The sequence below is a fragment of the Ochotona curzoniae genome, unplaced genomic scaffold (assembly GCF_017591425.1).
Source record: "Ochotona curzoniae isolate NIBS_2020 unplaced genomic scaffold, NIBS_Ocur_1.0 contig_2210, whole genome shotgun sequence".
NCBI lineage: Eukaryota > Metazoa > Chordata > Mammalia > Lagomorpha > Ochotonidae > Ochotona > Ochotona curzoniae.
The window spans coordinates 5,182,695-5,197,211 of record NW_024465369.1 but is presented as its reverse complement, the minus strand read 5'-3'; the positions used below and the strand labels follow the sequence as shown (position 1 = coordinate 5,197,211).

At 39.3% G+C, this 14,517-nt stretch overlaps 1 protein-coding gene across 1 annotated transcript in view; it reads right to left on the bottom strand.

Annotated features, from left to right (window-relative positions):
- The window catches only part of THSD7B (thrombospondin type 1 domain containing 7B), a 717,619-nt gene that overhangs the window by 42,743 nt on the left and 660,359 nt on the right, over positions 1 to 14,517 (bottom strand). Inside the window, exons 17-18 of the mRNA XM_040971516.1 lie at positions 3,704 to 3,845; positions 2,201 to 2,316 (exon numbers count right to left, since the gene is read on the bottom strand). Coding sequence (XP_040827450.1) covers positions 2,201 to 2,316; positions 3,704 to 3,845 — 258 coding nt within the window. The remainder of the gene's footprint in view (positions 1 to 2,200; positions 2,317 to 3,703; positions 3,846 to 14,517) is intronic.

The following is a 14,517-nucleotide window of genomic DNA, read 5'->3' as shown; positions in this document are numbered from 1 at the left end:
CATGATAGGTAAGATATGGAAGTAACACAGCTGGCCGTTAATTGACAACTGGATAAACAAATGCTATTATTCAGCTGTAAATGAAAGAAGGGATTCTAGCATGATGGCTCAAATGGCTAATCCTCTACCTCCATACTGCAGGATCCCACATGAGTGCCTCTTTGTGTCTTGGCTGTTCCTCTTCCCATCCAGCTCCTTGTTTATGGCCTGGGAAAAGCAGCAGAAGATGAGCCAAAGCCTTGGGAACCTATATTTATGTTGGAGACCCAGAAGCGGCTTCTGGCTCCTGACTCCGGATCAGCTCAGCTTTCACCTTTGCAGCCACTGGAGAGTGAACCAGTGGATGGAAGATCTTTTTTTCTATCTCTCCTACTTCTCTCTGGAAATCTGCCTCTCCAATAAAAATAAATCAATTTTAATAAGGAAAAAAAGAAAGAAATTAATTCTGTCTCAGGGAATAAAAAAGGATGAACTAGAGGCAATTATGTTTAGTGAAATAAGCAAGTTCTACAATGACAAATGTAAGTTTTTTTTTTTTATTTGAGGTGACTAACAAGTATAGAAAGTAAGGTATATGAATGAAACTGACATTTTGAAATTTGATTATAATTTATACCTTTTGTTTATACCCCTTAGAAGCAGTGGTTTTTCTACTATCTTTTGATTTTTTTTTTCGTTTAGTGGTAAGTTAAATCATCATGACATATATTGCAAGTGGATAATTTTAAAAATTTAAAGAAAACCTAAAAGAAGAAGGAAGACGCAGTGTGCAGGCAAGAGAGAAAGGTGAGAAGCACCATTTTCCTCTTAAAAATTATACAGCAACACATGAAATGTGTCCCCTTCATATATATGTGAAACAATTAAAATAAAAACTAAAGAAAATGTAATGGGAAAATGCTAAGCCATTTAGTAGACAGGACTCTGCTCTCTATTAAACAGTTTCAAAAATTTCACCAAATGGAACATTCAGTTTCATATGATTTGGTGCAGCATGAGTGTCCTACTGGGCTACTGAACTGTCAGTTTAGAAAGCATGTTGAGGGCCCAGCAGCATGGCCTAGTGGCTAATGTCCTCGCCTTGAATGCGCCTGGATCCCATATGGGCAGGGGTTCTATCCTGGCAGCTCCTCTTCCCATCCAGCTCCCTGCTTTTGGCCTGGGAAAGCAGTTAAGGACGGCCCAGAGCTTTGGGACCCTGCATCTGTGTGGGAAAACTGGAGGAGGTTCCTGGGGCTTCGGATTGGCGCAGCACCAGCCGTTGCAGTCACTTGGGGAGTGAATCATCAGACAGAAGATCTTCCTCTCTGTTTCTCCTCCTCTCTGTATATCTGACTTTGTAATAAAAATAAAAAAATAAATCTTTAAAAAAAGAAGGCATGTTGAGATAATAATTAGAGTAAACACAAGATAGGTAAGAATGGTTTTGTTTTAATTTCAACTGATGTATCTCACCTATGTTTGAATAAATGGTACCAGAATTCGCTCTATCATATGATTAAAGAAGTTTCCGTGGAAACCTGAGTTAACTTGCCCTATATTTTGACTCAGTTCTAAAAATAATTTCAGTGTTTTTTTTTCACTGCTCCATTTTGTTTTTAATTTACACCTTTGAAAGCAAATGCCAACTTCTTTGTAGCAGATCTACTCCAGCTTTTATTCAAATTCTGTATAATTTGTTATAAGAGAAAAGGAGGGCAGTAAGCTCACACAGAAATATATAATTCACTAATTTGAAACTTGGTAGGGAGTCATTTTAACACACCTTGGGCAGAAAAGTACATCCATATTATTTACTACACGATTATTAGCTTATCAAGGTAGCAGCATGTCAATATCTATCTTACATGCTTTTAAAAGACAGTATGTAACACATATGCAGATAAATTATATATGCAAACCAAGAGTCACACTATGATCAAAATGGCCAAATCAGCAAATGTAGCAGTCTGTTGGCAAGCAGGTACATTTTAAAAAGTCGCTGGAAGCAAGAAAGAGATGTTTTTTTAATGAGCTCCTGTCCCCAGTCAAAAATGACCTTTCGCAATCATCCTGATGTAATTCAAATAAGATACAATACAAATACATTTCACCCTATTTGAACCTAGGCTAAGACGAGGAGAAATCAGAGTCTATTAGGAAACTTCTTGGAGGCCACAGATGCTTACTAAGATCAGAGAATGGAACGTGCAGACACTACCTGCTCGCACTGGTTCATGTCCACAGGCTTGCCATCACTGCGCACGCAGCTCATCAGGCGGGTCCTGACGCCCTGGCCGCAGGTAGCATTTTCACTCAGCTGGCATGTGCTCCACTCTGTAGGCACAGAACCATCCACAGAGTTTCAAAAAGTATGGCCACATAAGCAAATGACAGCCCACCTATTGTTATCTGCACCGGCAGAGAAGGAGAGGCCACACATATCTCTAACACCTGCCGGACCTGGTTCTGGAAAGCACTGGGCTGTGCTTCCATTGCAAACCAGCAAACAAAGAAAACAGAGACTAAGCAACCAAAGGAGTCTGAGTTACCGTCCCATGGTTGCTTTCTCGAAGTAAAGAGACAAATGATTTTGTTAGAATTCATCACAAATCTGGCTGGGGTAGGAGAGAAAAGATACTAATTGGCTGGAAAACAAAAAAGAGGTTTGGATTAACCACTCGTTGGGAATTATCAAGAGAGAAATTATTCCAGAAATGTTGTCAGTCGCTATGGTCTGAATGTGTTCCACAAGACTGATTTTGAAATTCTAATGCTGTTAGGAGGTGAGGACTTGTGGGAACAATTGGATACAGAGGTGGTGTTATCGCGAATGTGGCCTACATGTTTATAAACTGGGCAGTGAGCAGCTTGCTCACTGCTTCTGTTCTGTGAGGAAGGAGGAAGAAGGCACCTTCCCTTGGACCAGGTCCCCATCAAAGCTGCTAGTGCCTTCCTTTTGGCCTTTGAAGCCCCCAGAACTGTGAGCAGTAAATTTTAATTGGTTAAAAACTATCCTTTCTTGGGTCATCTGCTATAAATGCTGACATGAACTTGGGCAGTAACTGAGTTCCTGATACAAAATCCAAGGTTTCCAAGCAATAAATCCAGTCATATAAACCACTCGGTTCATGTGACAGACAAAACAAATGGTCAGAAAAAGAGGAGGAAAAACCTATAAGAAGTGTTAAAAAAAATCCAGATTTCTTCATATTACCCTATCATAAGACAATGTACATGCTTAGCTATTCAAAGTGGACCACAGAGCCTCTCAGAAACCAATGGTGGCTCAAGCCTATCATTCTTGCCTTGTAAAGAAAGTACACCGAGCACTCAGATTTCTGAAGTAGTAAAAGCCACGGAAGAGCCAAACTCTGTGACAGTCTAATCACATTTTCCTCTTGGCGTTAAATTATCATGCTTTGCCACTTACTTTGGTTGCTTCAATTTATCATGGCTAAATTCCACATTATTCTGAAACACAGCCAAATTGTTGAAAGCATCTTTGCCTACAGAGATTCCAGGTGGCTTTGCTGGATCTACATGCAAGGCTGGGCATTTCTTTTTTGTAACAGACACTGGAAACCTCAAGTCTTCAGTCTTTCTGCAACTCACGCACATATCCTGCCTCTCTCTACCCTTATTTCCAAGAGCAAAACACAGAAAGAGTCTCACATTCATCAATGTTGAGAGCAAAGTGTATGGTCATGGATTTCCATGATACCTGTTAGGTTGTACTGGAACTGGAAGCAGTTTTCATTCAGGAGGCAGGGCTGCACCTGTGAATCTTCAGCACAAGCCCTCGAGTTTGCCGAGGGTCTCAGCAGCTGGCGAGTTCTTCTCTGCATCGTGTGGGGGTCACATGACTAAGAAAATCAAAAAACCAGCAATTAACACCAAAACCACTTACTAAATTATACACAATTATATGTGGAAAAGTAGGCAGATATGTGTGTGTATGTGTGTGTGTGTGTATAGATGCAAAACAACCATAGACTGTTAAGCCTGATTTAGAAAAGTGCCCTGTAATATACTGTGCTTCCCACCCCCACCCAGAAAATTCTTTGCTTCATTACATTAATTTAATACACTGCTTTTGTATCCCTTTGCATAAGTAGACACCTGGAGATTATTTTGATCAATTAAACTCACTTGCTACTTTTAAATAGGCTGCTACGGGGTAGGAGATCAATAGATTTTAAATGTTTAAACAAATGAGAAAAGCATTGATATGAATTATACATTGCCGTTTTTCGACAGATACCATTAAGTATGTGGACAGGACACAGTTCGTAATGTCAGCATGTAAAGATGCCCCTGAATTCTTAAACCACAGGAGAAAGTAATGTCTCTGAATGAAGATTACCAAATTGCCTTTTGTATATTTGAGATGTATCATTTGGCACATGTTTTTCTTCTGATTTCAAAAGTTTCAGGCAATGATTTACTTTCCATGTGAATTCATACATGTGAATTTTATATTCAATTATATCAAACTGTCTCTAGTAGATCCAAATGGGCCACCAAAACCAAGCTATTATTCTTAATTATCTGCTCACCAACCCCATGCTACATGCTTACCAATAATTTATTACCATTTTAACCAGTTAATTTGAATGCTTATGCTAATGAGTAGGAATAACAACTCAAGGGGCTCATGAATAAAAGAAAATGATGCAATTTTGGTGGGTACTCATAAGTCATGTTCTATTGATTTTTACCTTATAAACTAAGTAATTAATGTCGGATGCAAGTGAATATGTATGGGGCTTTTATGTACCTGCTTAATCTAAATTGTCAAACAAAAGAGAAAATAAACTACACAAAGTCAAATTACTATGTGACTTTGAATAATCCACTTCCATATCCTATCCCTTATTTATACGAACCTGAGTAAGAAGAGATATGACGATGCAACTGGTTGATAATTAATAAATTCCTCCCTTATATTTCACATTCTGTTGGCTGCACATCCTTCCTAAGCATCTACCCCAGCCTAACACACCATTATTAACAGTAGATTTCAGTAAGTTTTAGATAGTAACTTATTGAAAACCAGCACTAAAGTGTTGGCATGTTGGCATAGCAGGCTAAACCTCTACCTATGGCATCAGTGTTCCCACAAAGTTGCTAGTTTGTGTCCTGGTTACTCTACTTCTGATCCAGCTGCCTGCAAAAAGCCTGGAAAAGCCATGGAAGATGGCTCAAGTCCTTGGCATCAGGTGGGAGACCCTGAAGAAGTTCCTATCTCTGAGCTTCCGACTGACCCATCTCTGGTTGTAGAAGCCATTTGGGGAGTGAATCGGGAGATGGGAGATCTCTCTCTGTCTTCCCCCTCTTTCTATAATTCTGACTTTCAAGTGAAAATAAATAAGTCTTAAAATAAGGAAGTAGCACCAAGACTCTCTTTCCTACTAACTCCTTACCTATAGAAGCTGATGAAGAGGACAGCATTGCTAATCGAAATCCTCAAACACAATCCAGCTTAACTTACATCATGGTTTCACTGTGTGTCTTATAAAAATTAATCTACTATTTATAAATGATAGATGGGTATTTTCCCCTTATTTTGTGTATTAGCTATTATCAGAAGTTCAGTCTTAGTTTTTCCTCTTTCTTTCGCTATTTATTGGAATATGATAAAACAATAAATCATCCATAAGGAGGATGGGGGTTACTGAGAAGCAAGCAGGCATTTGAGTAATTTTCTCATTTGATCAAGAATCAAAAACATCTCTTTTTGGGCCCGGAGTGGTGGTGCAGTGGTTAAGGTCCTCGCCTTGCAGGCCCGGGATCCCATATGGGCGCTGGTTCTAATCCCGGCAGCCCCTCTTCCCATCCAGCTCCCTGCCTGTGGCCCGGGAAAGCACCCAAGGATGGCCCAAAGCTTTGGGACCCTGCACCCACGTGGGAGACCCAGAAGAGGCTCCTGGCTTCGGATCGGCATGGCATCGGCCGTTGTGCTCACTTGGGAAGTGAATCATCGGACAGAAGATCTTCCTCTCTGTCTCTCCTCTCTGTATATCTGCCTTTCCAATAAAATAAATAAATAAATAAATAAATCTTTAAAAAAAAATCTCTTTTTCTCTAGAGTATTTATATAAATATACTGTCCATTTCCTAATTTAAAAATAAAAAGATGATGTGTGGATAATGAAACCAAAGTCAATTCTGGACCACTTTTTGGTGAAGATCCAAGTCAGGAGGCTAATGGTTATGTGTTAGGGAAAGAGATGACCAATAAGAACTGGTTATTCTCTTGTACATTTGGAAAATGAGATTAGACTTTCTAATTGAGGATTTTGGTTGTCCTGCATTCCTGTTAAAGACCCATCCTTTCTTACAGCAATCATGAATGAACAGCGTTTGTTCTCCTAAAAAGCAAGGCCTCTTGCCTGACCTGAATGTTTGGGTTCAGTCCTCAAAATGAGATCACATTTCCCCTTTGTCAGCCTCCATTATTTCAGATCCAAGGTAATGTGGAATCACTGGTAGTGAACATTTCCGTTGCAATTGTACAAATATTGACATGTCTTGGGTATTTGAAGGACTCTGTCTTAAGACTCTGTCTTAATTTTCATGAACCTTGTACTCATGGCAAAGATGATACAAATAACAAATGCTGTGCAAAACAGTGGAAGACTGGATATAAATATAAGCTTTTGTGAGTGGACAAATGGTCAACCCTAGGCTATGTTTAAGTTGCCTGAATATGAGGGTCTACCTTTGATCTCTAAATGATGAAAACAATAAAATATCCAATTCTCAGACATTTCTTACAAAAATCTTGATGATATTCCCCAGGATATGATAACTCATCATTAAATTAATGAAACTTATCAATAAATGGGTTTTAATTTACTCACAAAAAGTTGATAGTTAAGGTATTTTCAATGCACAATTTTTTTATATCACTATAAAAAAAATCACAGTTGCATGCAACCTGAAATGAAAGCAGGAATTTGTGGATGTAAGTCCCTCTGCAAAGTTCTTGTCTAGAGATCAGTAATCTCCATGGTCTGGACTTGTTAGCTTTCATCAGATTCAGAAGCCGCGAGTCTTTACTCTGTAATAGGGTTGATCTGATCCTTCTGAGACCATCTTTCCCTTAGCTGGCCTAGTTACTGTGTTGTCGGCCGCTCTACTGTCTCTTTCTTTATCTTTCATGAGACAAAATAGATACATAGTTCATGACCTTTAGTTATGTGATTTAGAAAATATGGAGTGACGACTTCACAAGAAAAGTATTTTAAGATTTCATAAGCACTTTTTAAAAATAAAATTAAGCCCTAACTCTCAAAGGTTGAGAAGCAACAAATCCTCTAGGGGAGAAAATTTGGCCCTGCAGAATTATTTCACTTGACTTTCACACCTAAAAAGACTCAGATTCTGAGGAGTTGGTTACAGAAGTATAAAGCAAAGTCTTCATGCATCAGAAGTCAAGCATACATATACAGGGGTTTGCATCATGGTGTAGTGTTAAGCCATGACTTGCCACATTGAAATCCAGTGCTGGGGCCCGGCGCGGTGGCGCAAGTGGTTAAGTCCTCGCCTTGCACGCCCGGGATCCCATATGGGCGCCGGTTCTAATCCCGGCAGCCCCGCTTCCCTTCCAGCTCCCTGCTTGTGGCCTGGGAAAGCAGTTGAGGACAGCCCAAAGCTTTGGGAACCTGCACCCGCGTGGGAGACCTGGAAGAGGCTCCTGGCTTCGGATCGGCATAGTATCGGCCCGTTGCGCTCACTTGGGGAGTGAATCATCGGATGGAAGATCTTCCTCTCTGTCTCTCCTCTCTGTATATCCGCCTTTCCAATGAAAAAATAATAAAAATAAATCTTTAAAAAAAAAAAAAAAAAAAAAAAAAAAAGAAATCCAGTGCTGGAGTGCCAGAATGAGTCCTGGCTTCTCTGCTTCTGATTCAGCTCCCTGCTATTGCACTTGGGAAAACACTGAAAGATGGCTCAAATGCCCAAGCTCTGTCACCCATGTGGGAAACCAGAATGGAGTTGCCTTTCCTGGCTCCTGCTTTTGACCTGGCTCACATCTGCTCATTGAAGCATTTGGGGGAGTGAGTCATTGGATTAAAGACTTCATTCTCTTTCTGTCTCTCCTGCTATCATTGTTTTTTCAAATAAATTAAATGTTTTAGAAAAATCATATAGGTGATTTGCTTACTGCAATCAAATGACAAGTTATCTCTGCACGTGCAGCTTCAAACAGGTGGGGATCAATGACTGAAGCTTCTCCAGGACCTATATGATGTCAGTATTGCACATAGACAAGGAGAAAATAGAAGTAGGGCAGCTGACTGAACTGAGATCATCAAAATGGACAAAGGCATGTAAAGTGAAACAGATGTTTATAAGGGATCCACAAAGTGGTCTCATGAACTAATACCAATGGATCTGATTAGCTGTCAACATGAATGAGGCAGAGCAACCTGGCCAGACACTCCAATCCTCACCCTATCTCACCACTAAAGACAAACAGGCAACAAGGACTTCTAACCTGAATAAACCAGGGAGAATGGCAGTGAAAGGAAATGGTCCAGTAAACAAGGTGTGGAAGGAAGAGGGAACAGGTGGACATCACAAAATAAAAAAGAATCTGTAAAATGAAATTCAGAAAAAAATAGCTAACATTCCTGCAAAAACACAAAGCAGAAATACAGGCATCCAAGGCACATGAAAAATAATATTTTGAAGGAGTTAATATCATTTTAAAATGGCACAAAACACATACATACTTAGGCACTGGAAAATTCTGAAATTAGTCTCAGTAAAAAGAAAAGTATATGGATTTCAGAAAGAAAAGTGAAATGAGAAAAAGATATGATTTTTTAAAGCAGCAAATAACATCTTAAAAGGAAAAAGAAATATAAAAAACATTGGAAATCAAAATGTAAAAGTAAAAGATCAAAATAATTTCAGACAGTTGGTACATGGACAAGTGAGGCAGAACTGATGCCATGTACATATATTAATATTTCATGAAAAGGCAAACTGCAGAACATATTTAAGAAACTTAAGAGAAAGTCAAGGAAGCTTTTCAATAAAAGCATAATTTGAAATGACCCTGTGATAGATCTTATCAGGGTACAGTTTTGTAGCTGTTGTTGTTGTTGTTTTGTGTGTGTGTATGTGCAGTAAGTTAAGCTACTGCCTGTTATGCCAGCATCCGATATGGGTCCCTATTTGAATCAAAATCAGTGCCAGCTATTCCACTTCTGATCCAGCTCCTTGGCAATATGTCTGGCAAAACAAGAGGGATCTAAGCACTTGGGCCATTTCCTGTTGCCTTCCAGGCTGTGCATTAGCAGGAAACTGGAACTGAGAGCTCAGTCCAAATAAACTCTAAGGCAATCTGGTAAGAGAGACAGGTATCCCAAAGAACTTCTTAACTACTGTTCCAGATGACTGTCCCATCCTAATATAATTTAAAAATTTTTCTATACTAATATAATTTTATAACATATTTGGTTGATTTTATCTATTTGAGAGAAAGAGAACATGAATATTTGTTGTACTGATCCACTTCCCAAATGCCTGCAAAAGCCAGGCCAGAAGAATTAAGACACCAGAAGCTATACCAGGTTTCTCACATGGCTATCACCAACAACCTGAGCCGTTACTTGCTGCCACCAGTGGTACATATTAGCAGGAAGCTGGATCAGAAGCAGAGCTGTACTTAAATCAGGCATTCCTATATGGAATTTGATAATTTCATGTGGCATCCTTAACTTGTTTTAAACACTTGCCTCATTCTAGTATAATGTTTGAGCTATAAACATTATGAAGGGAAAATCCTTTGGAATACTTAGTGCAGAATGATGAATGGTACAAAAAGGAAATAACTGCAGCTATGGATCAAGCAGGGCCCAGGTTGTCTGACCTGGGTCCTTAGGCCCACCTACACGGTAGGTGTCAGGTCCATGAGACCCACGGGCAGTGGGTGTTGTAGGACCCAGGTCAGGTAGCCTGGGGCACCCTCCTCAGTGGAAAATATGGAATAGTGGATGGAAAGACCGTATGTACATGGAAAATATGGCAGTGCACTGGGGCCTGCAGAGAACATTTGGAATCATAGCAGAGGAAGGAGGGCAGAATAATACAACTACCCGAAACAAGACATGGCAGCAAATATCTGGGCTAATGGATTCTCTGAGGTCAAGTATGTCAGCCAATAGACATTGAAAGGATTTCCTCGGCCTTGGATCTGTGGGACTAACAGTATTTCAAAACTATCAAAACCGTTTAAGAAGAACCCTCAAAAAACGTTCCAGATCAGGGCCCATGGGTTGATACTGGGTGGCTGTTCCCCATCCCTGGGTACTAGTACAGTTAAGTGGCTTCTCCCTGATCTCTTCTCTTCCCTCAGATACAAGAAGAATAAAAAATGTGGAAACAATGGTCTTACCCACTTTCCTTTAACCCTAGATCCTTCCATACCAGAGCAACTACATAATCAAAAACAAAAAAATTTAAAATTATTTAAAGAGAAAGGAAATCAAATTATACTTATTATTATAAGATATTAAAAGATTACTTATTTGGAAGACAAAGGAAATGAGGAAAGGAGGAGGTGTAAACAGACACAAGGGAAGGGAAAGAAGAGGGGAGAGAGAAAGACAGGCTTTCCATAAATTGGTTTTTTTCTTAGTTGGCCACAACAACCTGGGCTTAATCAGACCAAAGCCAAGAGCCTAAAACTACATTTGTATCTACAATTATTACGGGTTACAGGCTTCAAGTACTTGGTCCATCATCAGTAACTTATTGGATCAAAAGTAGAACAACCAGGGCTTGAGCCAGTGTGTGCTATGGAATGCCTGGATTGCAAGCAGCAGCTTATCCTGCATCGTCACAATGCCAGCCCTCATCATTAGACCCTTTGACAGTAAACTTTAGGGAAGAAAAAAAATGTAGAGTAATAATAACTACACACACAGAAAAAGAGATTAAAAACACTGCATCTATCAAATACAGCTTTCACTGATGAAGACTACAGACCAACTGTTACACATAAGAACTCAAAATTTTTAGGAATTTTCAGGAGACTGAATCTTAGACATTCGAGTTTACTGTGTCCAATATCTTCGATAGGGGAAAAGTGAGGTACAGGTGGTGGATGGTTAGCTACAACCATCTACAGTAGCTGAGCTCTGATAAACTGCAGGTTAAATGAGAAGCCATGTGAAACACTTCTAGTCTGACATCAATCACATATGTCTTTTTTTCTCCATGCTCTCCCGTCTCTCCAAGAAACAGGACAGTGATGTCCAGAATGAAGTGGGCAGGGGGGTAGGGGTTAATGCTGTGTAATAGCAGGTAAAGATGCCCTCTAACATTGTGGTATACCACATGGGAGTTGGTTCAAGACCCAGCTGTTCAATTTATAGTCCAGTTGCCCGTCAATGCCCTGGAAAAAGTAGGCAGAGGATGGCCTGAGAGTCTAGCTTCCACCATCCATGTGGGAGACCAGCAAGGGGCTCTTGGTTCCTGGTTTTGGATTGGCCTAGGCCTGGATGTTGTGACAGTTTGGGAAGTGATTTGACAGAACATCTCTCTTCTCTGGCTCTCCCTCTTTCTGTGTAATTCTTTCAAATAAATACATCAGTTTTTAAAAACACAACAATGAAAAGTGACTCAGAAAGTCACACTTAAAGCTGGCAGACCCACCACTGGCAAGTTTCCAGTAGGACAATGCCCTTGACTTGGCTGGAAAAACCCACCTAGAACTGTTTATTGGTGATTAGTGAAACTACAGGACAGTTGAAACTACCAGTAACTACTACACTGTACACTGTGACTCTGCAGGAGTCTCAAACTCATACTTAGTAAGTTAGCATTCCCTGTAACACATCTTGGGTTACATATTTAAAAGACATATGTGAATGAGAGATTCTTTGAAATTTATGAGGCTATTAATCTCTTATCAACAAGAATCACTGGAAGTACTTGAGAGTTCCACTGTTACCATCTCCAATCACCTCAAACAAACGGTACTTGAGGGTACCTTAATCGGGAGGCACTGCACCCATGAATAAAACATTGCAGAGTTTTCCTCTACACTCTGGATTTGCAAGAATCCATACCTTTTTTCCCCCAAAGACTCACAACATTAATTTTTGAAAGAATACAGTGGTGGCTTTAAAGAAATATAAGCACTGCCTGAATGTGTCTCTGAGGCAGTTAGGTTTAATTTACTAACGTTGTGTGAATTGCAAGGTAAGGCAGAAAATTAGTTGTGATCATTCAAGTAAAAGTTACTTCAAATTCCAAGACATTACCAATCAGTGGGTTGTGAAAACAGTGTTAATACATTTACAGTGCTTATCATGTGCCTTACATCTTTTATTTCATCTGGTTTTCAGAACTGCCTTATGAAGTTAGGTACTCTGTTATTTCCTTTTACTAGTGGCACAGACAGGGAAAGTAATTTCAGAAAATAACACAGCCAGAAAGAGATAGGATTCCAACCCCATTCTATGAGTCCATGTTTTTAACTAGACATCCTTATTCTCAACTGTAATGAGTCAAAATAAGCAATTTTAAAATGAATAGATCATAGTATAAAATGTATGCTACATATTTTTAAAAGTCATGAAATTTGACTTAAGTTATATAGAAATGTGCATATAACTTCCAAAAGTAAACAATAATGTTTATGCTTCATTGTGATACAAAATGTATTTCTTATAGTAGCTCATAGTGAAATATATGTGTAAGCCACAAATCTAATTTAAAAACCTTTCCAAAGTATTTTTTCTACTAAATACACTATCATTTTTACAAAACTACTTTCATTATGCAGGCTTGCTTTTTGTTTTGCAAACATAAGCTATAATTTTCTACATGGATGGTATTGAATATTTTTACTGTAGAACAGAAATTATTTTTTCTTTAAATACTAGCATTTTAGAATTAAATGATTATCAAATTAAGCTTTTACCTAGAAAACTGACAATTATTTTCAATTACATGACATCAAAACAAAAAGTATCATACTTAAGTGTAGGCTTGTAGGATAATTTATTAATTATATCCACATGCAAGATGAGTATGGTATAGTTGGTGCTGCCATTATCTCAAACTAAACTGCAATCAACCAGAGGGGCTGCATGAGCTAATGCCGCTCATATTAAAACGTGATTATATTAGACATAGAGATGGTCTTGGAATTAAATTTGATGGATAACTTTTTTTCACTGTACAGTGATGTGAAAGCAACACACATTCCATAGAAAATGTACTGAGTATTTGGATCTTTTCCTTGGTTACTAAAATGCTGTGGCAGCAACAGTGAGCTGTTGAGCTGTTTTGCTCAACAGGTTAGTTTCACTAATGCATGTTGGTGGAGGATATTTTTAACGTACAATGTATTTACTGAGATGGACCCACTTGACAACTCAAGGACCATCTACATTCCTTTCCCACGACTCTCGGTGACAGATTATGAGGAAAAGCTTGGGCTCAAAAATTGCTGTTGACAAATTAGACATGGGTATATATATGTATGTCACTATTACCCATTCATTGGAAGCAGAACTAAAGGAAGCACTCCAACGAGGCAGGCACAGGAGCCACGGTAGTATGTAGAGTTAACTTGTATCCTCTAATCACCTGGGGCTTCCACATCTCAGCTGCACTGTCTATAGTCTCAGCACACTAGCACAGTCATTCCCCAAGTGAGGACCAGGAGCATCAACAGCACAAATGCAACCCTAGATCCACTCAGTCAAAAACTGTGGACAAACAAAAAAAAGTCACCTCAGGAGGTTAGAATCAGCAATCTATGGTACCAACAGTCCTCCAGGTAATTCTGGTTTGAAAACTGCTCTGAATATAATCTCAAAATTTTGATTTCCCCATTTCCAACATTCTCCTCTAGTCCTTCCGTCTCTGTTAAGAGCAATTCCAATGACCCAGATACTGATAAAATATTTTGAAATCATCTTTGGATTCTTGATTTTTCTCACACCTTACACCAAACACTGAGAAAAAGTTTTCAGCTGTAACTTCAGAGTGAAATGTGTGCTCCATCTAGTTCTCATGATTTGCACTATCTTGAAGCTAGGCAAAAATCACTATCAACCTTCATTCACAGTCTCAAAACAGATGTAGCCCTTGGTATTCTAGTGAGGAAGAACTCTTTTTTTTTTTTTTTTAATAATGCAAGTCAGGTCACATAAATTGTCTCTTCTCTATTTTTAAATGAGTTTCCAACCTATTCAGAAAAGTAGTGTTTTGCTGTGTCTACACATGCCTATTCTGTCTGATGCAGCCCTGTTTCAGAAGGCTCATGGTCCCCTCCTCACCTGCTGCACACTCCCTACTCAGTCCTCCGGACTCCTTAACGTGTTTTGAGAATTCCAAGCATTCCCTTATTCTCGGGCTTTTGCTAGTGCCCTTCTCCCTCTGCCTGCAGTATTCTGTATCCAGCACCTGTTTGGCTTGCTTCCTTTTCAGGATCATGCTCAAAACTCTCCTGTATGAGCAGGCCTTCTTGGATCATGTTTTGTAGACAATATCAACAAGCCC